This window comes from Equus caballus, chromosome 21 (assembly GCF_041296265.1).
Source record: "Equus caballus isolate H_3958 breed thoroughbred chromosome 21, TB-T2T, whole genome shotgun sequence".
NCBI classification, from domain to species: domain Eukaryota; kingdom Metazoa; phylum Chordata; class Mammalia; order Perissodactyla; family Equidae; genus Equus; species Equus caballus.
The window spans coordinates 40,083,918-40,109,788 of record NC_091704.1 but is presented as its reverse complement, the minus strand read 5'-3'; the positions used below and the strand labels follow the sequence as shown (position 1 = coordinate 40,109,788).

Sequence of the window (25,871 nt, the reverse complement as noted above, 5' to 3'; positions counted from 1 at the left end):
AGAGCTTGATTCATGGAAGCCTCTTAGTAAATGTTTGATAAATGAATAAACACAGCACTAAACCACAGTCGCTTACAGACAGGCATCAGGAAGGCATCGTTACCTCCAAATGTCTCCCCAAGTGGGCCAGTCCTGGTAATTTGAAATTCCACCACTGTGATTTCATTCCTCTGTGGAATGGGGTGATTCCTGCTGGTAAGGAACGGGGTAGCAATCATAGTGTATTAAGCTACTACTACCCCGTATTAATATACTCTGAGGATTACTTTATTAACTCAATTTCTGATTATGGAAGAAAACATAAGGAAGATAATGGGAAAATATCATACAAACTAGTTTAGTTTCGGTGCTTGTGATACCGAGGAGTGGGTGTGGGGTAGGAGACAAAGAGGGGTGTAAGTTGCACAGCAGAAATAGCTAAAGAGTAGTAAACACACCCATCTAGTATCAAGTATCGATGCAAAATAGCCAGTAACCATTCTATAGATAAGAGAGATAAGATGAGTTTTGCTTGAGCCGGAGTGAGGCTTATAACCCTGGAAGGCAGTTTCCACACAGCAAGAAATCATTCCACAGAGCAAGAAAGCATTCTGGGTTTCAGTACAGTCTTATACCTTTTTGGAACAAAGAACATGCATTCAACATGCCCAGGATACATATTCGTCAAAGTTTCAAAGAGGTATTCAGTTGCAAATCAATGTGAACCTAGTGTCCAAGAAAAGGACTAGTATGGGCATTACCGATAGGGTGTTACAGATACTGGCATAGGAGGGGGAGTATGCGTTCTTAAGAGAGTGCATTCTTTACTTTACCGGATAAAACAGTTGTGCAATGTATGTTTGACAGGCCAGAAGTCAGGCTTCTTTAGCTCAGAATGAATCAATTTTGAACCAGAAGTTAGCCCATACACCCCAATATGTGAAAATCTCTTGTCACAAGAAAGAATGCTTCAGGGAATGGTTTCTGAGATCAGTTTCTAACTAGGAAAGCAAAGCTCTTAGAATATGGTATCAGTTCTCTCTTGCCTCTCCCAAAGAGTATGTTGGGGGAAAATACCAAAAGAACTGTGAGTCATGAATTGGCCCTGAGATGGAGGGTGGCCAGAGTGGGTTGAGGAAGTGCCTGTAGACTGAATGAGAAGGATGCTGACAGGAAATAAAAGCATTTCTCCTACTTACTCATTTTCTCGTTTTATACAATGCCAGCTCTGGGGTTGGCAGCCTGGAATACCCAGTAGCTTATGTCCTTCTCATGCCCAAGCACTGCTTTAACAATAGGAACTTATTTGCCTTATTGAGAGACTGTGGGGTCATGAAAAGAGCCCGGACTCAGCCATTAGACTTTGGCAGCCATTACAGCATTGGGAATGGCATTTAACCACTTTGTTTTAGATTCCACGCCTATCAAATAAGAAAGGTAACAGACCTCTGCCCACTTGGATTCATTCTTGTGAGAAGTAAATGAATGATATAATGTACATGCTTTAAAAGAACATGCTTTATGTGCTTGTAAAATAATAAGTTTAATATATTATTGCAAGAAGTTTGTTAATGCAGCCTTAATATGCACAATGCTAGTCAGTGTGGAGACGTTCTGGCCCTTGTTGAAGACCTCAGTGAACAGAATGAAGGTAATAAAGCCCCAGATCATCCCCTCCCCCAATAACCACATGAGCAGGAAGCTTAGCCCCAAACTCTGAAATCTTCCTCTGCACATACTTTCTGAACAGCCTCTCTCTTTTCTTGCAGGAGGGGTTGATGGAGATTGGAGTTGCTGGTCCTCTTGGGGCCCCTGTGTTCAAGGGAAGAAAACAAGGCGCCGAGAATGCAATAACCCGCCTCCCAGTCGGGGTGGGAAATCCTGTATTGGAGAAACGTCGGAAAGCAGGCAGTGTGAAGATGAGGAGCTGAAGCATTTTAGGTAATGGAGACCAGACCTCCTGGCACTCACCTAGAACACAGTGCCCTCTGCAGTAAGCATGGAATACGTGATTGCTGCTATTAAAAGGTTTAAAAGTTAAATGGGAATTTTTATCAGTGACTGCTTTGCCCTTAGCACTGGGGCCAATTGAAGGAGGGAGGCGAGGTGTGCCCCACTTGCGCATGTGTGTTTCGAGTTTCCTGACACAGATGTTACAAAAGACTAGGTAACTGGGAGCAGTCTGGCTGAGTGGACATGAGCAGCAGCTTTGGCATCAAGCAGATCTGCCACCTACTTGCTGTGTGACCTTGGGCAAGTTACTTGCCACACCTCTAAAATCATTATAATAATAGTAGATAAAACGGTAATAGGATGTTGCCAGAATTGAATGAGATTAAGCATGTAAACGGATTAGTTCAGAGCCTGGCACATAGTAAGCATTCGATAATAGTTGCATTGCTTTTCAGATATACCACTCCCTCTCACTCATTCATTCCTTCCTTCCTTCATTCATCTATTTCTTTAGGATTAAGCCTAAAGCCAGATGCTTGAGATGGCTAAAATCTTGACTGATTAGCTCAGTTGTCTGATACCAATTTCCCATTTACCAGAACCTTGGAAAAACTATCTCAAAAGTGCTTAGTTGATGAATCATACCCCTGGGTCAGAATTCTTTACACCACGCTCCACTGTTCTACACTGTCCTTACTAACCTCTTCAGATCAGGGATTGGCAAAAAGTTGTAGTAAGATAGTTTGAAGGTCCTATGAGTTGAAGAAAGATGTGAGATGCTTGGGTATCTGGTGGGAGCCTAGGGAGGAGGGATGCCTTACTCCTATATCTTCCGTGCCTCGTAATCTAACAATAAGCAATATCTCTTGATGGGGCAACTGGCAAGCAGATGAGATTATGGTAGGAGGAGAATGCTGGCTTCAGGATATGCACCTCTAGGAAGATGAGGGTCTCTGAGGGGGCCGCTGCCCAGTGGGTGTATTTCCCCCGGCTTTAGACAGAAAGCTGGAGGGAAGGGAACATCCTAAGGAAGGTGTTGAAGGAATTCTCGCTCCTCTTAGTGCTCAGAGGAGGGGAAATATCCTCCTTCTCCTCAGTATGAGGGAGGAAAGTGACGATCAATACTTCACATTTCTGGGTTTCTTCAGAGTGTGGCAAGAGGATAAGGAACTCAACTGAGAAAGAGCGACACACAGGCCATTTGTGATGCTTTCCTCAGATTTCGCATCTCCTGAGTGGAGATAATACTGATGGTATATTGACCTCAGAGGTGCTATTGGAAACCACTGTTTAATGATGAATATCACTGTTATCATTTTCATGACTGTGAGCTCCCTCTAGAAATTGCCTTGTGAGAGGTAGAAAGAGCATGGTTTGAGGAGCCTAACTGACTAGATATGAATCCAGCCCTGATATGTTTTACTTTATAACCTTGGACAAGTTATTCAAACTTTCTGAGCCTGATTTCTCCACGTATCTCAGAGGGTTACCGTGAATGTGAATGGAGACAATGCACATTTGTAGAGCACATTTGTGGAGCCAAGGTCCCTAGCACATAGTAATGTTCAATCAGAAGTAATTATTTTGTGTTACCTCTCTCGCAGGATCACTTGCTCTAATTACCTTATTTTTAATACAGAATTAACTTTCTGTTAAAGGAATTTCAGAACCAAACAGCAGGAGAAAAAGCAGGTCTGAGAAGGTGACCTCTAGAAGTCACATAAAGTAGTTTAGTTTTTTTTCCCTTTTCTTTCTGTTTTTCATACTACTGACCTTATAGCTATCCTTTGGAAGCTTGCGTTTACATTTGAATTTTCTGTCACAGGATGTGATCAGATATTTGGTTCTGAGAATGACAAAAATATCACATCAATACATACATGGAGGGAGTCCCTTCAGATGCCAATGAAGAATTCACTGTGGTACACAATGTTTATTACACTGTGGAAATCCATCACATTAATTTAGTTTTATTTCCTTTTCCTTTCAGATTGCTTGAACCTCATTGTTTTCCTTTGTCTTTGGTTCCGACAGAATTCTGTTCGTCACCTCCAGCCTTGAAAGATGGATTTGTTCAAGTTGGTTATGAAAGATATTTTTTCCTTTACTCATACCCTTTGCTCCAAGTGTTATCTCACTACTGATGTTATAATCTATTTCCTTCTTCCATGATGAAATAGTGCTAAAAGTATTGTAAGTGTGCATTTCACTTTTAGTGGTGAGGGTTTTCATTTGTGACTTTTCTCCTTTGGCTGAAGGTGATTAGAATTCTGCAGAAGGCAGTATATCGTCTGTGGTAAGCTGACTCCATACTGTTGCTTAGTGAATTAGAAATGTAGTCATGCCAGAGGGCTGCTGAACATTTCTGTTCTGAACACTAACATAGGACTCTATAAGCACGTTCCTCAACACAGAGTACTTTCCCTATTCTTGCCACTGAAAGAAGTTCTTTTTCATTTTTCATAAATATGGGGTTTGGGATGAAGTATTAGCTTTATTCTCGGAACTGATAAGACATTTAGCCAGTGTTGGTGAGATATGGGTCATTGTGCTTGGAGCAATTTTCTTGTTTGGGAAGGAACACAAGTCATGTGCCCTTGTCATTCTAGGAAATTTTCTTGGCTTTGGGGTCATATGAATTTGTGCTCTTTTCACCCTTTGTTATGATGAGGCTTTGGCCTCAAGCCCCAGTGAAGTCTCCTCATGGCGCACATAGGAGATATTGTTCATCAGGACTCTCTCAGTGCTGCCAGCCTTGCTTTCTCCACAAAGGATTTTGCCTCTCAAATTCCAGGCCCTTGAACACACACTGAGATTTTGCTGAAGGTTCCCCAAATGTAGGTACTGTTGGGAGATGGAAGAGGTGTGTATGTGTGTGTGTGTGTGTGTGTGTGTGTAAAGAGAGAGAGAGAGAGAGGGTGAACCTAGCATCTCTAACACTCATACTGTCCCACTGCAGTCACCACAATCCATGAAGTTCCTGAAGGAAACATATTTTTGGAGAATGAGGCCAAACAAACTCACATACTTCAGCAAACCATGAAGCTGCTGTCTCAAGCTTCAGTGCACGTGGTGTTGTCTGAGGCGCCAGGGATTCCCAACACTGCTCCATGCAGGGGCTTCGTCACAGTCACCCAGGGAACTTAACAATAGAGATTGCCGTTTGCCCCTCGTCCTCCATTTTTTCTCATTCTGTAGGTTTATGGTAGATCCTGAGAGTCTTTCCTTTTTTTCTTTTTTTAATTGCTACTAGTGGTTTTGGACACTGTTGAGTTGACTTCCCCATGCAGAAGTCCCTTTTGCAAGGCAGAGGAAGGCCTCGGGGCTAGAACCAAAGCAGATCAAGTGGCTTTCCCTATTTTCTTCAAACCTCCATGTCAGCCTGGGCCCTCTGCTTCCTACCAACTCCCACGATGGAGCCAGGCTGAGCCAGGACTGACAGTGAGGAAAGGAGGCACCACAGAATTTTGTTTGTATGCCTACAGCAGAGCTGGTCCAGCTCCAAGTTCTCTCCAAGGCCGATTTTCTTCACTATCATCTTGGGTGGCAGAGAACCAAAAGGACAAGGGAAAGAACCAAGAGAGATCTCAAACGAGCATGATTACCCCCTCAAGGCGCATGCTTCAAATTCTTCCTTGCTCCCATGAAAGCTCACTCGCTGGCAATCTAGGCTAATGACATGTCCTTGAATCTGACCCAGCTGCAGCAGTACTTCCCTGACAGGGCAGGGGTTGGACGGTGGGCTGGGAGAAAATCAACATGGAATTTCCCCTAAAAGTCTTCAGTGAGAAACTTAAGCTTTCAAGAACATGCTGATTGCATTCGAGCATTTTCCATACTGGCATTTATTAGGCAGTACTGCCAATGAATAGCCCATAACACATTATTATGAACACTTGACTGACAAGGACATTTCCAAAATCTGATAACAAACTGCCTTTTCCTGAAAGTATAAGGGAAAGCAGTTACTCGGGCACTAAAGTAATTTTGGTAAAATGCTAAGTATAGTGCTTGGTACTTTGGGAACAATCAACATTATAGTGGCATCAATGTTTATTTCAATTAATGGTGGTACCAGTGTTGTTGGCTAGGACTATAAAGGGAAAAACATTTTTATAGACAGTTTTCCAAATCAGTGATTTCAATGTAGGTTGCCTGATGATTAAAAGAACGCGTTATTTATAGGCCAAATATATCTAAAGAAACATTTTGTTAACTCAAAATAGACATACTCTTTCTCTTCCATCTTTTATTTCTGTTTAGGATGAAGGTGCCATGTTTCCTGTTGGGAAAAACATAGTGTATACTTGCAATGAAGGATACTCTCTTGTTGGAGACCCTGTTGCCAGATGTGGAGAAGATTTACAGTGGCTTGTTGGGAAAATGTATTGTCAGAGTGAGTTGCTTTGGTTGTAGTATATAATTTAAGATGAGAGAATAATGTGGGAGAGAATGAATCAAGATAAATAACTGCTCACCCTATGCCCCACGTCTTGACCTCGCTTTCCTGAAATGCTCATATGATCTTGTCCAAGTTCCGGTTGTGTCTTGAAAAAGCCCTCAGCAGTCTCCAGTTGATAGTGCCTCTGTTAGGCAAGACACATTTTATTGCAATTTTCAAGTTTCTAGTGCTAATTAGAATAGGCCAGGTGCTCAGTTCTGGCTGAGACTATCAGGACATTCTTTAGAGTTCAATTTCTAGAGGTCCACCACAATCAATCTACTTCTTTAAATGCTTTGGATCCTGTTCTGTTTATAAGGCTTATTCATTTTAAGTTGTCACATTGCTTTGAGAGCCGGGGTGGGAGGGTGGGAACAGTTTTGATTTTCAGTCATTCATTGGTCATTACATGCCAGGCATTGTGGGACACGTCTTTCAGGCACCCTAAGAGTGAACTCATCTCTTCCTCCTTGTCCTCAAATGTGATAAGGCAGAGCAAGTGTACCAGCACCATTCAAGGCTGTTATTCTTTAAAAAGATGGCTTAGGAAAGCAATGACCCTTGTGTTCTGCTCTCCTCTATCTTTAGAAATTGCCTGTGTTTTACCTGCTCTGATGGATGGCATACAGAGTCATCCCCACAAACCTTTCTACACAGTTGGCGAGAAGGTGACCTTTTCCTGTTCAGGTGGCATGTCCTTAGAAGGCCCTTCAGCATTTCTCTGTGGATCCAGCCTTAAGTGGAGTCCTGAGATAAAGAATGTCCGGTGTGTGCAAAAAGGTGAGCAGCTCCTGGTTCTGTCCAAGGACATCTGCACTAAGGCAAGTTACAGGCCTTGTGGCCATCCTTTATGGCACCAAATCACCATATCTGTGACTCATTCCCTCTACCCCTGCCCCTCTACAAGAAGGAGATCAGTTCATAGACTGGGTAACAGACTTTTTTCACATGGCAAAGGTAGAGTCATAGAATGCGAGAGAAGGCAAGAATAACCCTAAGGATTCTGAAATTTTAACTTAAATCCTTCATTTCAAAGATTAGCTTTATATCTGTTTTGTTGCCAAGAAAATAGAATTTTCTTTTGTTTTTTTGCTGAGGAATATTAGCCGTGAGCTAACATCTGTTGCCAATCATCCTCTTCTTTTTGCTTGAGGAAGATTAGTGCTGAGCTAACATCTGTGCCAAACTTCCTCCACTTTATATGTGGGTTGCCACCACAGCGTGGCTGATGAGTGGTGTAGGTCCATGTCTGGGATCTGAACCCATGATCTGGGCCACTAAAGTGGAGCAGACCAAACTTAACCACTATGCCACAGGACTGGCCCCGAAAATAAAGAATTTTTAAGAGCTGATTTCTGGTTTCATCCTGATTTTTTAATTGTACTTTTGTTAAGTACAGAATTGAGATCATAATTTATATAAAATTTAGTATGTTTCATTTCTGGGCTCTCAGAGTTTATTAGTATTACTGAAATCGAAAATTTAAAAGAATTTGCACTTAGCACTGCAAAGCAGAAATTACTGAAGGAAAAGTGTTGTGGTTTGTGAAGTTGTTCTTAATAGAGGAAATCCAAAAATCTGGTATTTTTGAACACCAGGCAAATTAAAATGGCCTTTTAAGAAGCTAAGGTAGGAAGAGATGTAGAAAGCCAAAAGATTTCTTTTTAGAGATATTCAAGATGGGATGGATTTGTTTTTAAAATAATCTCCTATTTCTTCTTTGTTTACATTTTTTAAAATAAATGGAAAATATATGTTTGTAACAATTAAAAAGAGGAAAGGAGAAAAACTCACCTGCATTCTATTTTGTACGGTATTCTTATGTCGCAAGTGTAAGATTTTTAATTCAGTGCTGGAACTGTCTTTTATAGTGAGGACGAGCGGCTGGATTCTGTGAGTGGGACTATCAGGTGCATTAGGTGGTGACAGCTGGAGAGAGAGCAGGCTGCGCCAGGCGCTCCGGGGCTGACGGTGGGCGGGGGTCGTGGTGGTGAATGATCATTGACCTCAGGAGAGGGGGCAGCATGGCCAACGCAGTGCCCACCATGCCAGTGCCCACGTGCTCTTTAGCTGTCAAAGGCCCACATCAGAGACAAGTGCTTTGTTTTCTACATGCACTGACGCATAAATATGAATTTATTTGGGATAGTTGAAGGAATGGACCTGGACCAGTAATTCTAAAATTAAAGAGAACAATGTACAGTTGATGAGGTTGCTCTTTTATTCCAAATGAGATCATATACTTATCTTTCTAAATTGTCTGCTTCAGTCCCCTTATAGCACAATTTGGTATGAGTTTTCTCCCACTCAGGAGCAAATTCCATTAAAGTTTTAGTTAAGGATGTTTTTCAGACCTGTGTGTTTTTCGAAAGATGTGGATAACAATAATAACTACCCTGAAAATAAGCCTATAACAAACCAAAAATTCCAGCTTTGTCATCCTCCAAAGGTGATGTTGCAAAATACTGTTGTAAAAGTATTTAGTCTTTTTTTTTTATTGTGGTAAAATATATAAAACATAAAATGTACCATTTTAACCATTTTTAAATGCACAGTTCAGTGGCATTAAGTCCATTCGCATTATTTGCAACCATGACCACCATCCATCTCCAGGACCTTTTCATCTTCCCAAACTGACACTCTGTACCCATTAAACACTAACCCTTCATTTCTCCCTTCTCCCGTCTGCATTCGGTCTTGAAGTGAAGATATTTGGTTTTGAGACAGTAAAGGTAGATACTGTAGGTGGGCCCTAAGAGCATGTTTATTTGGTTAACCGAGCTATGAAGATAACCAAGCGATGTTCTTCTCAAATGCAAAAGTCTGCAGGTAATTCCATCAGTGATTTTGCACAAATTATAATAACTTTTAAAATCTAAAATTTCATCCTTATGAATGATAAGCAAATAAACTTCTTTTTAAAAATATTTTTTCCAGTTTTATTAAGGAATAATTCGACATACATCACTGTATAAGTTCAAGGTGTACAGTGTGATAGTTTGCTTCACGTATATTGTGAAATGATTACAATAGGTCTACTTAACATCTATCATCTCACAAAAATACAGTAAGAAGAAAAGAAAAAAAATTTCTCCTTGTGATGAGAACTCTTCAGATCCACCCTCCCAGCAACCTTCCTGTGCACAATGCGGCAGTGTTAGCACAGTGATCGTAATGATCATTGCCTCCCTGGTACCCATCTGTCTCAGAACTGGAACGTTGTACCCTGTGACTACTTTCCTCCAAGTCCCCTCCCATGCCCCCGCTTCCAGCAAATAAACTTCTAATCATAATGCAGAACTAAGTTACACAGCTTTGTCATTGAACTTTAGTTTTGGCACATTTAGATTAGAATTTCTCAACTTCTATGCTATTAGAATTTTGGGTCTGGTAATTCTTTGTTGTGGGAGCCTGTCCTGTGCATTGTAAGATGTTTAGTCCTTGTCACTAGATGCCAGTAGGACACTTATAGAACACTACTAGGATGCCAGTAGAAAACTCATACCCAGTTATAATAGCCAAAAATGTCTCCAGACATCACTAAATGTCCCCTGGGGGAGGGGGGAGGGCAAAATGGCCCCTGGTTGAGAAGTGCTGATCTAGGTAACACCATTTTAACAAACATTTTATTTTGCAATAAGAAAAGTTGCAAATATAGTTTCCTTGTAGTTTACCCATCTTTCCAAATTTTCCCATCTTCCCATAATATTAACATCTCACATGACTTGACATAATTTAATAGATTAAAATGAAGACATTAATATTAGTACAATACTATTGACTAAACTACAGACTTTATTCATATGTCACCAGTTTTTTCACTAATATCGTATATGATCTAGGATCCAATTCAAGATACTACACTCCATTTAGGATAATATCATTTTAAAGGGAAGTCTTTAAAGAATGAATACTTATTACAGATATTGCTGGACGTGACAGACATGCTTCATATGGCTACCATTTTTACAGGTTTATGAATTGTTCATGAGATTTTACCTTCATGTCTAAAGTTCTTAAGTTTTCCAAAGTAAGGAAGTAATCCATAGTTTGTTCAACCATAAGAACATGTTTTTCTGCTAAACTACCTTTATAGATATATCCAACAGGTAATAGTGTTATGGTGGGAAAGTATATGCCACTGGATTCTGTTGTAATGAAGCTGGCAGGAGGTGGACATAGTGGAGTGCTTTAGGTCATTCACATTGTAATCAGGTATAGCTGAAGAGATGGCAGTCAGAGTGTGCTCTTGTAAGCTGGACCAAGGTGTTTTCCAGCTGATTGACTTTTAATCAGTTTGTAGAAAACACAAAGCAGTGGAAAGGATTTTATGAATGTAAGTAACTCCAGGCATTTACTCACTGTTGAGCGGAGACCACTTGGACATTTACATGTAAGAGGTTACTATGGATCTCCTCGGGATACCATGGAGTTTGCCATGTATAAGTCAAGTTATGCTGCTGCTGCCTGTCCCATTATAAGCACAGTGGGAAAAATGAGGTCCAGACAACAGTCTGTCAGCACCAGCTTCTTGAGAAAAGGGAGCCTGCTCTACTGGCCTTGGATTCAGACAAATATGGACTTAAATCTTGGCTTGGTCAACTTGTTAAATGTGTGAACTAGCACCAATTTCCTAACTTTTGTGACCCTTAGTTTCTTCATCTCTTAAATGGGCATTTGTTGAGGAGGATTAAATATCACACTGTATAAGAAGTGCATGGCCAATAGAAAATGCTCCAGAAATGGTAGCTATTAGGATCAGTGAAATTATTTGTAGAATGCTCTCTCTCTTGGAAAATGCTTTAAAGATTTACTTTTTTACTGTACAAACTTGTGGCAGTTGAGAATATTACAGAGCCTGATTCAACAATTGGAATAATGCCTTGTTTACCATGAAGAAGTTCTTCTCCTAATGATTGCCTCCTCTGCTCATCCTCATCCTTTTCTTTTAGGGGCCCCTTCGACACACACAGTGCCTGCATGTCAGCGCTGGGAGAAACCAAAGAATTCAAGATGTGTTTGTAAAATGCCCTATGAGTGTGGGTAAGCTCTGTCTTTGCTCACTTCTCATTTTATTTTATTCGAGATAAATGAAATGATTTCTCAGACGCTAGTCTTTGTTAGATTGAAGGTGTTGCTTACCAAGAGTTAAGGCTCTCTGCATTTTAATGTGGCCCATCTGCTGCCTGTTACTTGCCTGGGTCACCAGGACTGACAACTGGTGGCATTAAGCAGTGTTCTAAACTGGCTAGTGAGGAAGGCTGAAGCAGTACTTGAGCACTGCTTGTTCCATATATAAAATGGGGCAACATGACAAAGCTGCTGCCTAAGGATTTAGAGCATGAGAGGATCACGGCTGAAATTCCCTTGAGATGTAAACTCTTAAAGCAATACTGATAGACCAAAAAGCAGCTGCTTTTCTGGTTCTTGAAATATCCACGTCTCCAGATTTGCATTGCAGGAATGCCACCCAACTTGAAATCACTCCATTGTAAGTGGGTATCTGAAGTAGTTACCAGATGTCTGTGCCGTGGTCCTAGTGGGATACAGATGGCACGGTTAAATTAGGACAAGAGGTTTATTGGTGGGACTATTTACACAAGTGTTCAGAGTAAAGGAAGCTGCACGTCACAGGGTGGTACTCTGGACTGGTGACAGCTCGGGTATGTATCCATGCCCAGGCCTGAAGGAGTGAGGGGAGGAGCATGTAAGAAAACTGAAGACAGAGAAGGCTATGTGGAGATGGCAGCTGAGGAGGAGCTGAGTCCTCATTTTAGGGACCTCAGAGATCCCCCAAGAGTGAGCTAGGGGAATAAACACTCCAGCTGCACTCTCTTCCCTCCCTCCAATCTCCTGCCAGTGCTCCCCTTTGATCAAACCACCTGAAGCTAGAGGACAAGCAAGTCTATTGATATGGCCCCTACCTGTCAGCCTCCCAGGCGGGGTGGAGAAGAATGGAGAGTGAAGGTGGAGAGGCAAATGGGAGCCATCCTGGCCCCCAGACTTTTTGGTCCTCTTTAAGGTTAAGAATCAAAATACAAATTTACTGATCAATTACTTGGCTTTTAATTGTTATTGTCATCAAAATACATATCCAACTCCTTGAACACCTACAGTGAGTAATGGTCACTATGATGGGGTCTTATAAGAAGTAACTTCTTGTGAGAAGGATAATACAACTCAGTAGTGTAAATGGCAATAGCGGTCAGCCCAGAATATTCTGACTGTGCTGTTAATTTCTATTTATCATTGTTTACTTTGATTCGCTTTAATCCTCTAACTTCTCCAGATTCATTTAGTTTGTCTGCAGCCTGCTGTTTATAGACATGGTGTGAGTTTCCATATCAGATACTGATAACAAGGTGGCCTTGTAAAGTCTCTGTGTTTAAGCTGTTTTGAGTATTTCTATTCAAGGTTTAAATAAGCAGATAAAAGAGAGGTACAAAGATTTCTTTTTGTTATGTAAATAACTCCAAGTAAATTTAGCTCTTGGTTGGAGAAGAAAATAGTAGAGCTAAATATATATAAAAATAAAAATAGACACTGTCTACTATATAAAAATACCTTGTTGTCTAAGGTTTCAGTACAGTAATGCCTTCCTTATCCATCAGCTTTCAGAAATGTGGTTGTTTTTATTAGTAACATTTCTGAAAACCTGGATCTCACCATTTTAGCACCAATGCTTAAGAAAGCAAAAATTTTTATGGAAATATTTCTAAATTATTTTGTAAACATAGATTTAAAAATAAAATTTTTTGGTGAAGAAGATTGGCCCTGAGCTAACATCTGTGCCAATCTTCCTCTATTTTGTATGTGGGATGCCTCCACAGCATGGCACAATGAGCCATGTATGGGTCCACACCGGGGATCCAAACCCATGAACCCGGGGCTGCCAAAGCAGAGTGCGCAAACTTAACCACTGTGCCACTGGGTTAGCCCCTAAACATAGATACTTTAAAAAATAGCATTGAAAAACACAGTTTCATTTTCCCTTGAGAATTCAGCCCACAACTGTTGGCCGTTGCTGTATTATGGACATGAACTCTCAAGGTTGCCGGGCTTCGAGGAGCCGCTTCCTCCTGCAGTCAGTGGTCTCATTCAACTATTTGAATGTCTGATCTTTGCTGATTTTCTGTCTCATTCTTTGTCAAGCCACCAGCTGTCCCTAACAGACCTTGCCTTCTCTTCCAATTTGCTGTATCTGAGCTATTCTAGAGAAAACTGGATATACACTAGATATCCAAGCTTGTATAATTTGTGAACACGTAAAGACTGAAATAGGTTCATTTTGAAGATCTAAGGGGGTTGGGCCCCAGGAATGAAGGGGATTTGAGTTTTTGCTCTATCATTTTGTTGTGGGTGATACCATTTGAGGCACTGAGCTCAGAGCCTCCCCTTTCACTTCTCATCCTCAGCTTTTAAGAGTGAAAACTTTGTAAATAATGTAATTTAAAAAATTTGTTTCAGATCCTCCTTGGATGTATGTGCTCGAGATGAGAAGACCAAAAGGATACTGCCTCTGACAGTTTGCAAGATGCATGTTCTCCGCTGTCAGGGCAGAAATTATACTCTTACAGGTAGAGAGAGCTGTTCTCTGCCTGCCTCCGCGGAGAAAGCTTGCGGTGTGTGTCCACTATGGGGAAAATGTGATGGTAAGGGGCATTTCATATTTGTAACTATAAGAATGCGAAAGTAGTAGTTTTTGAAAATGTAGTTTTCTAGTTTAGCACCAGATCAAAGCAGATCCCTGAAGATGTGAGAGACTCAGACTGGTGTGAGCGCGAACCGCCCTCCCCGCCTGCACTCCGTGGGGAGCAGGGTGGATCAGGCACAGAAGAGGACAAGAACCCATCCCTGATGGTCTGAATGTCCTCCCAAACCTCAGTGATCCCCATTCCACCTTCAGGATTTTTGCTCTGTCCTTGTACTATACATGTTAGGTACTCATTTTAAAAAATAGACCATAAAAATAACTTTATATCACTTTCTTAAAAGGAAATATCACTTGCCGTAAATATTAGGTAACTAGAAAAATGCATATAATGAAACAAAATAAGGTTGGTAGATTCTAGCCAGATGCTGCTGGGAGCTTGAGGGATGCTGTTTCTTTGGGATAAAGGAGTTTAGCAAGTGTTAGAGGGGTGTTAAAAGCATACCAGTGCCAAGCTGACACCCTCCTAAAAGTAATCAGAAGGATTTGAAGAGAATAGGGGAAAGAGTTACTTTCTCAAGTTGCGAGTCAATATTTGCTAGTGCTATGTCCAAGTAGCGCTCATAGCGATCTTGAACACCATCACCACTGCCAGGACACACCTCCCAGGGTTTCGCTGTAGAACGAAGGGGGAGGCGCTGGGTTGTGGCGCCAAGTCACTGCCCTCAGTTTCCCCAACTGGAAATTTGGGAGCTGGACTACGTGATCAGTAAGGTCTCTGTCAGCTCTTCAGGCCCTCCTCCTGCTGGCCTGTATCCGCCGGGCGCCCTTCCCCTTAGTCTTATGGTTTGCAGCGCAGACGGTGACGTATGTAACTCTAGCCACGTCTGGGTCAGTTCTGGTTTGGCTGTCACCACAGTCGGCTGGCTGACCTTGTTTCTCTCCTTCTGGAGACACCTGGCTGGGTATTACAGCCTCTCACCTTCTGCACACACTCATTTCTCCCTAACTTTCCTCCCTAACTCATTTCTGGTTTGTTTTTATGGGATGTGTAGCCTTTTGCGTTTCATGCCCTCTATCTCCAAGCAAGGTGAAGTCTTTTTTGTTTGTTTCTCAGAGCCTTGTCTCTCAGCTCTTTGTGGAAGTCTTCTCATTCCGTCCCTCAGTTTCTGGTTCACATGGGCAGCAGCATGGAAGAGAGAACCACCCCAAGTCGGTCCACCCAATAGAAATCCTGGCACCAACCTCGAAACCTGTTTATGCTGAGCGGAGCAAAATGCGTCGCTTTCCTGGTCCTACTGCCTTTCCCTGGGGTGGTTGACTGCATTACTCCAGGCAGGAGCTTCTGTAGCTCTCTCATCACCACATCGTGACTTTCGAGATAATGTGCCTGGGCTCGCCCGACGTCGCGATGGGCCATTAAGCCTCTCTTACTTATTTTTCCAGACCAGAGCAGCAAATGTGTCTGCAGAGAAGCATCGGAGTGTGAGGAAGAAGGGTTTAGCGTCTGTGTGGAAGTGAATGGCAAGGAGCAGACGATGACGGAGTGTGAGGCTGGCACCCTTCGATGCGGGGGGCAGAGCATCTCTGTCACCAGCATAACGCCCTGCGCAGCAGGAACCCAGTAGGCTCCCAGGTGCCCCGTGGCTTGCTCGGAATCCAGCAGCACGCTGTTGCCGAATTAAAATATCTGCATAGCTGGGGCACTTCAGACAGCTTTCCCAGCGTGGAGGCATAGTCTTTCTCCTTCCGCTCCGGTGTCTGCTTCTGTCCTCGGCTCCAGCCACCTGCATGAACACAACCCCTTGTTCCCCCAAACCTGAATCCGGATACTCTTTCTTCTTTTTTTTAAATGCCCGTCAGGATGAAGAATATTCATGAATCTTTGCATGAGCTAACGGTGTGTTGGAAAAATTGCTAACTTCTTTGGACCTTGACTTTTTAATCTGAAAATTAGAGGATTAGACCAGAGAAACTCGAATGCTCCATTTAGCCCTACCACTCTTTTTAGGTATAACTGACCTCTCTGTGGGCCAGAATGCACTCTACAAATTGATTAGGGAAACAGAAACATCAGAGAGGTTGACCTCCCTCGGTGAAACCAAATAGGAAGGGGACTATAATGGGAAAAGACAGATGCAATGATTCCGTCCCAAGTAGTAATCTCACGCTTCCCCTTGTTGACTCAAGCCCCACGTGTGTCCGGAGATTGAACCACTGAAATGTCAGAGCGGGATTCATCACGCTATGGTCATGGGGCGCCTCCTGCCTTCTTATGTGAGCCCAAACACAATTCAGTCTTCTCTTTGGGGTTTTTCTTTAGTATGTGTCAAACACAAGACCTGCAGTTTGCTCTTCCCCTCGCCTCCCCTTTCCGCTTGTAGGAAGGATCAGTTCATGCCTGGGCGATTGAGCGATGGTGCATGTGAGAGAACAGTTTTCTCTAATGTGGATACATACCCAGGGTTTTCAGGGGGCTATTAGGTAGATCAATTTGAAGCGCTGGCCTTCTATTTATTCTTTATTCATCTTCCATTGAAACAAAAAAGCAGCTGTGGGAGGTGAAATGAGTGGGCTTAAATGGAATTTAAAATATGCTTTTATATACAAATAATATCTCTGTATTTTTTGATATTGATGCATTTCAACAAAATTTTAGTTAAAATGATTAAAAAGCTCATTAAAGGTACTGTTCTTTGGAAGTTTTTGATCTGTATTATGTTTAATTTTAAAGAATCTTTCCTTGAATAATGGCTAACGTGCTCTTTTTTAGTATAGTTTTATTTTGTAAACTATTTTATTGAGGTATGATTGACATGTAAAAAGCTGTACATATTTAATGTATACAAATTGATGAGTTTGGGGATGAGTATATACCCATAAAGGCCATAAACATATCCATCACCTCCCAAAGTTTCCTCCCACCCCCAATATTATTATTATTATTGTGGTAAGAACACTTAACATAAGCTCTTCCTTCTTAGAAATTCTAAGCATATATTACAGTATTGTTAGCTATAGGTCCTATAGCTAGCACATAGCTATAGTGATGCTGTGTGGTGGATTTCCAAAACTTATTCATCTTGCATAACTGAAACTTGGTACCCTTTGACCATCACCTCCACATTTCTTTCTCTCCTCAGCCTCTGGTAGCCATCATTCCACTCTCTGCTTCTAACAGTTTGACTATTTCAGATTCCACATGTAAGTGAGATCACACAGTATTTCTTTCTTTATCTGGCTTGTTTCCCTCAGCATAAATGTCCTCCAGGACCATCCATACTGTTGTAAATGGAAGGATTTTGTTTTCTTTTCTTTTCTTTTTTCTTTTAAGGCTGAATAGCATTCCATTGTAGGTATATACGACATTTTCTTTATCCATTCATCCATGGATAGACAGTGAGGTTGTTTCCATATCTTGGCTTTTGTGAATAGAGCTGTAATGAACATAAGAGTGCAGATATCTCTTTGAGATTCTGATTTTAATTCCTTTGGATAAATACCCAGTAGTGGCAATTGTTGAATCATATGGTAATTTTATTTATAATTTTTTGAGGAACCTCTGTACTGTTTTCCACAATGGCTGTACCAATATGTTCTTACCTGAAAAAATGTGTATGCCGAATTGTCCCTTGAGTGAAGATTCAGATATAATATGTGGAAATTACAAGGAGGCTGATTTAAATTGATTGGAAACAATAATATTCAGAAATGTTTGAGGCCAACTGCGTTTGTTAGAGGTATTACGGAGTTAATTTCCACCATGGGTGGAGGGTAGATTTGAAAATGCCGGGCCCAGATGCAGATCCCCAAACAAAGAATTGAGCAAGTAATTTGATTGGGAGGAGATAGATCAGCATCCTTCCATAATTTCTCCTCTTTTCTTAAGTTAGTATGGAGTTAAATGTCTACTACTTATGTACCACCACTCTCCTTTCCTAACTAATACAGAGGATACGGTCATCATTAGCAAATGCTATAAGAGAATGAGGTCCAAAAAAGGAAACTAGCAGATTTGACAACTAAGAGGTTTGAGAAAGAAGTTTCCCAGAGTTAGTGGAGGAGAAGCAAGGGATTAACGAGCGGTTGGTGGAGAAGGAGGTGAGCAGTGAATGAGGCTGTAGAGAGATGCTGTCGTGAAATACTAAGTATCATGCTTCTTTTTCCTTTTCTGAACATTCTTATCCTTGACCTTCCCTCTAGTTAGAGACATTTGCAATTGTCTATGAGAGAATTAGGATTGTTGCAGCAGGTCTGCAAGGAGAAAGTAACTTTCAACATTGAATCTTTCAAAATGTTTTGAAAGTTCCAAAAGAAGTTCTGGAACATTTAAATAGAAAGCTTTAAGGAAAGCTAGGAGGACTACTTGTGCTGTGAAAATTGATTGCAAAGAGAACCAAGGGACTGTAAGAATTCCCCCTGTCTGCCCTTCTCTCTGCTTCAGACCAGGTGAAGTTCACCTGGGCTAGGATAGAAATAACCTTGGAGGAGAAGGCAGAAAGTACTGAGATTAAAGTCATTTGGACCTAGGGGGGAACATGGAGAGGAAGGAATTGTCTGGTGCATTAACCATCACTAGCTTCAGGGAGCTACATGGGAGCCAAGCCACATCCTGCAAACCATTACTCACAATTTAAGTGGACCCTGTAAGTCACCTGGGCAGAGAAGCCACTTTGGAAGATCCCCTAATTGCATTGGACAGCGCCTTCTTGTGACACACCACACATTTCTTAACATTGACTGGCAGAAATGCTGCTTATCGATGCCCTGAGATTTAGTGAGCCGCATCCAAACTGGTCTGCACGTAATCTCCCTCCCCACCATCAACAGTCCAGGATGCTTATAATCTCCTTCAAAACAAAGGGAAGGTTCTTGATATTCAGATGGGGTGTGGCGGGGCTGCAGAGTGGCACGCAGGACTATCTGAAAAATGACCCCTGGAACTCTGAGCTACTAGCAACTAGCCAGGTAACTGGCTAATTTGATTGCAGGCTCTCCCTCTCTGCCAAGCAGATCGTGGGTAATCTCAGCTTCATATGGGAATCGTGAACCCATCCTGATGCTAACTAGCTGCTCAGAGACGCAGATGCTGGGCAGTTGGTTTACCCAGCATTCCCTGAAACAGCTTATTATGTGCCCGCACATAAATGGTTAATCAACTTTTCCTTTTGGTTAAGATTAATTTGTATATTAATCAATATTTTTGAACTCCATAGTTTAACATTTGTTCTACATTTTCTTTCTATACCTACCAAAGTTTTTTATATCTACATACTCACACACACAATAACTCATCATAGGAGTTTGGATTATTTGTAAGATGAGCATAATAGCTAGTGGAGGTGGTCCTTGCAACTATAATAAAACTAAGATGCTACATACTTTGGGTACAAGGTGAAGTGGTCTTCAGGTGCATGTACTACTCTTTCTCTCTCTGAAGTAGGAGAGAGAGGGGGAGTATAGACAAGAGAAGAGAATAGAAATGAAAAGAAGAGCAGAGAGAGAGAGAGAGAGAGAGAGAGAGATTGGACCATTCTTAGTATAGGATTAGCAGAACCGAGCAGCCACGTCAGTCCTGTGACCTACCACTCCACTGAGACTTTTCTTCCTTGATGGACTGGTTAAAGTGTCTTCAATACTTTGCAGGAAATGAAATGACCTGTTTCTCTTTTAGAACACTGAGCCAGAAAGCAACTGCAGTCGGAAGCAATTTCCATTAATATCTGAAAAACCAGGGTATATGCACGCCTTTCAATTACCTTGGTCTGTCAGGCAGTTCGCACATTTGGGGACAAGAAAGCTGATCGCATGATAGGAGTCCCTCCTGTGACAACCACAGCAACTACAATTTGTCTTTTATTTATTCCTGCACAGCTCCAGATTTACACTCAAAGTGTCAACCACACAAGAAAATTTGCTTTTTTCAGCCATGGGTTAACAAGACCAGATGGAAAGACGGTCATTGTTTCGGAAGGAATAGGGCCTGAAGGTGAGAAGGTGGGCAGGAGAAGAAAGAGCAATAAACTGTTCTTTTTGATTCGCAGGCTGAGGACAATTTCCTGTGAAAGGACAAACATAAAGAACTGCTGTGTTATCACTGTTATTTCCATGCATCCTGATGAGGGGAGACTTGTACTGAATTCTAGGAGATGGGCCTTAGGTACATAACAGATCAATGAGGTTCAAGACAGGGAAGCCTTGACTGGAAGAGTAAAGCATGTACGCTGCCAAATGAATGTCTGTTGTGTAATAACGAGCTAACCAAGTGGGCTGGGAACAGAGAAAGGTCAGAGAAATTTACTGTAATAGTGAAATGGAATTTTCTCATCAAAGGAAAGTTTACTAGACATCCTCAGGAGAAAGTGATTAAGGGGAAAGGCTCAGGATTGGTGTATTATTAGACCATATGCAACCCAAGTATTTAATAAAGTATTATGATAATATTTAATAAAGAGCCCCAACTGAACTCTAAGTGCAGAAACTCTTCTCTGCACAAATATTGAGCACCAAGAGGAAGGCTTGAAGTCAGGTGTGATGTAAAACTATGGCCAAGCCCACTAACTGGATGATTGTGGCCCTGTAGGATTAACTACTTAGGTATGATGATAAAGAGCCTTCCAAAGAATCTTAAGTCTCTTAAAAATACAGTTATTAGCTGTTTACCATGGACATGGTGCACAGATTCACTAAATGTGAGAGAAAGGCGCCTTTGAAGACATCTGGCTCCAAAACCTCCTCTAGATTGTGAGGGTAGATTCTAGAGGGTAGAGAGTAGAGAGGGTAGAGGTGGTCGTATACGGTTCTGTGCCCCCTGTTGCTCAGTACACTGGCTGTATGTGCTCAATAAAATGTCCATTTCATAGTCACTTTTCCATAGTCATATAGCTAGTTAGCAGAAGACCTAGTCTAGAAATGGCTCTTCTGCCTCCCAGGTAGTGCTCATCCTTTTTCACACAGTGCTGGCCTCTTTACTGTCTCCCCGGCTCAGGAAACTACCTACTTACCCTACATCTCTTTACTGTCTTGTAGACATGTGGATGTTATGTTTGATTTGTGTTTTGCCAGACAGGGGTGGAGTTAATGAGCTGTGTGGGTGTGGTCTCTTGCTACTCCTATAGGGCTGGTATTCTGAAATACTAACTTAGACTTAAATAGGTTTGCTTTATCTTTTGTGCCGTGGAACTATGTCCCTCCTAATTCTCCTCCTTCTTTCTTTTGGATATAGATAGGAGATTTCCTCTCACTTTTCCTGTGGGGGACTGACTGAGGGTGAGGAAGCTGGCTGCTGAGAATTGTGGTAGAAAATGAGGCAGAGGACTTAAGGAGGAAACAGAAATTCCTGAGATCTAAACAATATTGACAAACAAGCCTAAGTTCTGGGAAAGTTGATCTTGGGATGCCGGCGTCTTAAGAGACTGCTGCTCCGACTTCTAACTGTGGAGGTGGCTGGAGCAGACAGTTCCCTTGGATGCAGACTGGGAATTATGATCCTCTGATGAACATCCTTCCCCATTTTGGTGGGAGAAAGAACAAGACTGTCTTAGTCAGCTCTGGGTTCTATAACAAAATAGCGTAGACTAGGTGATTTAAACAGCAAACATTTATTTCTCCCAGTTTTAGAGGCTGGGAAGGCCAAGATCAAGGTCCCAGTAGATGGGTGTCTGATGGGGGCCCTCTTCCTGGTTTGCAGACAGCTGCTTCTTGCTGTGTTCTCACACGGTGGAAAGAGAGGGAGCTCTGCTCTCTTCCTTTTCTTATAAGAACACTAATCCAATCATGGAGGCTCTACCCTTATGACCCCTGACCTCATCTAAACCTAATTACCTCCCAAAGGTTCCACCTCCAAATACCATCACAATGGGGGTTAAGGCTTCAACACATGAATTCTTTTTGTTTTTTGTTTTTGCTTTTCAGAAAATTTTTTTTAATTTTTATTTTTTTCGGATGTACATCATATTTCAAATTCTGTATACATTACATCATGTTCACCACCCGAACACTAATTATAGTGCATCCCCTCACATGTGACCTTAATCACCCCTTTTGCCCTCCCCCCTCCCCCCTTCCCCAATGGTAACCACCAGTCCAATCTCCAATGCTATGTCAACACATGAATTCTGAGGGGGCACATTCAGCCCATAGAAGATACCGCTGTGATTTATTGGTCAAACCTGTTGCTTCATTTGGGTTTGTGAGGAATCCTGCCTTACAAGCTTGCCCTTTAGCAATCTTGGCAAGTAATGCAGAGATCAAGGTAAATTTATGGAGACTGACATATTCTCTCAGCATATTCTAGGAGACATTTTTCTCTTATGTTATAATAGCAGTGCTTTGAATGCCCAATACAAGTCCTGAGGAACTCAGGCTAGGATGTACCATTTCTTCCGAGAAGAAACACTGGAAGTCAGTCTTGGGATGTAGAATGCAAAGACCTCAATTCTGGAAAGGAGCAGCATTAATATTTAAACCCAAATCTTCTATGGGGCTTATCAAGTGCCAGTCCCTGCTGTGAGCACTTTACATATATCAGCTCACTTAATCAGCCCAACAACACCGTGAATAATTACTATAATTAGCCTCATTTAATAAATGAGGAAATGGAGGTGTAGAGAAGCTAAGAAATTTATCCAACTGCACACAGATAGCAAATGGAGGACCAGAATTCAAATCCAAGCCCTTTGGTTCAGAAAACCGTGTTCTTAACCACTATTCTGATACGTTGTAGACAGTAATAGCACTTCTCAGAAGACCTTAACAGGTTCTAAAATTTTTGCTATCTTTGGTCAAAATAAGCTAAGATTCAGGATAATATTTGGCTACTGACATAAAAACACAGTAGTTAAACTTTTGTAGCTCTTTTCAAAAAGATTCAGTTATATAAAAATGATGAATTTCTCAAACTGATCTGTTAAAATGAATTGAAAGTTTTTGGAGCTCTCGTGCTGCACGAATCTATACTCTGTGTGTGTGTCTGTGTGTGTGTTTGTGTTTGAATGAGTCTAGGGGTTCACCCACCTGGCAATGACAGTAGTAAGGTTTGATCTTGAGGCTATTGCACTTTAATAAACACTGGCTTGTTTTATTAAACAATACTTGATTTTCTAAATATTTTGGAGATTTCAAGATGTCTTTCTGTTATTAACTTCTAGTTCAATTCTATTGTGGTTAGAGAACACACTTTGTATGATTTCAATCCTTTTAAATTTACAGAGATTTGTTTTACGGCCAAGAATATGGTCTGTTTTGATGACTGTTTCCTGTGCACTTGAAAAGAGGTTGCATTCTGTTGTTGTTGTTCAGTGGAATGTTCTGTACATGTCAATAACATCAAGTTGGTTAATGGTGTTGTTCAAGTCTTCTATATCCTTATTGATGTTCAGTCAGCTTGTTCTATCAATTATTGAGAGTCTTGAAATCTCCAACTATACATGTGGATTTATCTATTTCTCCTTCAATTTTATCAGTATTTGCTTCATGTATTTTGAAGTTATGTTGTTAGGTGCATAAACTTTTAGGATTGTTATGTCTTTTTGATGAATTGACCCATTTATTGCCATAAAATTTCTTTTTCTATGATAAAGACTTTGTTTTGAAGTCTGCTTAGACTGGTACTAACGTAGCTATTCCAATTTTGCTGTGACTAGTATAGAAGTAGTATATATAAGTGGTGTATACCAGTAGAGTGTATTAGTCAGGACTTACCAGAGAAACAGGATATGAATATGTATGTATGTATGTATGTATGTATATATAAAATATATAAAATTTATCATAAGGAATTTGCTCATGTAATTATGGAGGCTAAGAAGTCTCCAAGGGCAGGAGAAGACCAATATCTCAGCTCAAACAATCAGGTAGAGAGAAAGAATTCAACCTTCTTCTGCCTTTTTGTTCTATTGTTCTATTTGGGCCCTCAGTGGGTTGGATGATGCCCACCAACATTGGGGACAGCAATCTGCTTTACTCGGTCCACCAATTTAAATGCCAATCTCTTCTGGAAACATATTCACAGACATACTCAGAAAAAAATGTTCAACTAGATATCTGGACATCTTGTGGCACACTCAAGTTGACATAAAAAATTAACCATCGTAAGTCCACCCCCTTGTTATCCTGACACCCGTACACATCTCTATAAACCATACTTAATCTCCAAATAAAGACAATAACAAGGTCATAATTCCACCTAACGTGATACAACTATTCTACATACAACTGAAAACTACTCACTCCTTCTCAAGAAGAAGAGGTAAAGAGCTTGAGTGGTGTTTATTCTTCTCCTTGATATCCCATAACTTAGATACTATGATATAGCATTAACAATACTTAAATGCTATGATATAAAGTAAATGATCTCATGTTGCATGATAAGGAGATGAAAGAAAAAAATGATATTTGCTTAATACACAAAATACACATTTTCATAACAAAATAAGTAGAAAATACTCATGACAATTATAGTCCTCATTTCTGTAACTAGTCATGTGTTTGCAGCTGGCATTTATAACTTCTTTGTTCCACTACCCAATCTGTACTCCCTTTGCCTTCAGCAAACACCTCAGCAAGTTGTGGTTCTTTACCTGATGGAGTGATCCACAACTTCATTCCTGAAGGGTCTGGGTCATTAGTAGTCCTGCCTGGAGTGGGTTGTTGTAGTTTTCCATTGACCTCAATCACAAGGCATGGTAATACAATGATGTACCCTAAGGGAGCTCCTGTATTCCAGACATACTCTTCCTTGCCTCCATTGTGGAGTAGTGGTCCAACTTCCCATTGGTAGTCAGAATCAATCACCCCACCCAACACAATTACTACCTTCTTTGCCTGTTGATTCAGATTCATGAGGAGCCCAAAGTGGCCAGGTGGCAGCCTTAACTTCCAGTTCAGTGGAATCACTGATGTGTCTCCTGGTGGAAGTATTCGTCCCTCTGGAACTAAGACTTCCAGGCTAGCAAAGCATAAGATCTCAGGAATAGGAGGCAACAATTTTGCTAATGATTTACTAGGAGTAACAGTGAATGATGCCAGTGAGTGAGTGACGTGATGTGAGTGAGTGAGTGATGCCACTCTCATTTCCATCCCTTGATTCTTGGATCTCTGAATTCTGGCTATGGGAGAAACAACACCATATATTGGATGCCGATTCAGAGCATATATAGCCCTTTTCCCCCAAGCCTGCAAGATGTTGCCACCGAGCTGGCACTGTAACTGAGCGTTCAAAAGGCCAGTCTATGATTCTATCAAGCCAGCTGCTATAGGATGGTGGGAAACATGGTAAGCCCAGTGAATTCTATGAGCTTGAGCCCATTGCAGAACTTCTTTTGCTATGAAGTGAGTTCCTCGATTGGAAGCAATGCTGTATGGAATACTGTGACAGTGGATAAGACATTCTATAAGTCCACAGGTGGTAGTTTTGCCAGAAGAATTGGGTGCAGAGAAGGCAAATCCATATCTGAGGTGTCTATTTCAGTAAGAATAAAACATTGTCCCTTCCATAATAGAAGCCCTCAAATGTAATCAACCTGTTAACAGGTAGCTACGGGGCTGATCACTCTGGGAATGTGCCTTAATGAGGACTCAGTGTTGGTCTCTGCTACTGGCAGATTGGGCACTCAGCAGCGGCCTTAGCCAGCTTTGGTGAGTGGAACTCCATGTTGCTGAGTCCATGCATAACCTCCATCTCCATCACCACGACAACTTTGTTCATGAGCCCATTGGGATATTACAAGAGTGTCTGGGGGGAGAGGCTAACTGGTGTCTACAAAATGGGTCATCTTATCCCCTTGATTATTAAAAGTCTGAGGTCACATTTTGGTGAGCATTTACACGGGATACAAATATCTTCAT

The 25,871-nt window shown here is 41.4% G+C and overlaps 1 protein-coding gene across 2 annotated transcripts in view; it reads left to right on the top strand.

Annotated features, from left to right (window-relative positions):
- Positions 1-16,726, top strand: part of C7 (complement C7) — a 49,371-nt gene extending 32,645 nt beyond the window's left edge. For both annotated transcript variants that reach the window (XM_005604296.4, XM_023625703.2), the window contains 7 exons: positions 1,749-1,920; positions 3,923-4,010; positions 6,196-6,328; positions 6,962-7,153; positions 11,326-11,416; positions 13,841-14,025; positions 15,471-16,726. In XM_005604296.4, coding sequence (XP_005604353.3) covers positions 1,749-1,920; positions 3,923-4,010; positions 6,196-6,328; positions 6,962-7,153; positions 11,326-11,416; positions 13,841-14,025; positions 15,471-15,652 — 1,043 coding nt within the window. In that variant the 3' untranslated portion in view covers positions 15,653-16,726. The remainder of the gene's footprint in view (positions 1-1,748; positions 1,921-3,922; positions 4,011-6,195; positions 6,329-6,961; positions 7,154-11,325; positions 11,417-13,840; positions 14,026-15,470) is intronic.
- The last annotated feature ends 9,145 nt before the right edge of the window (positions 16,727-25,871 follow it).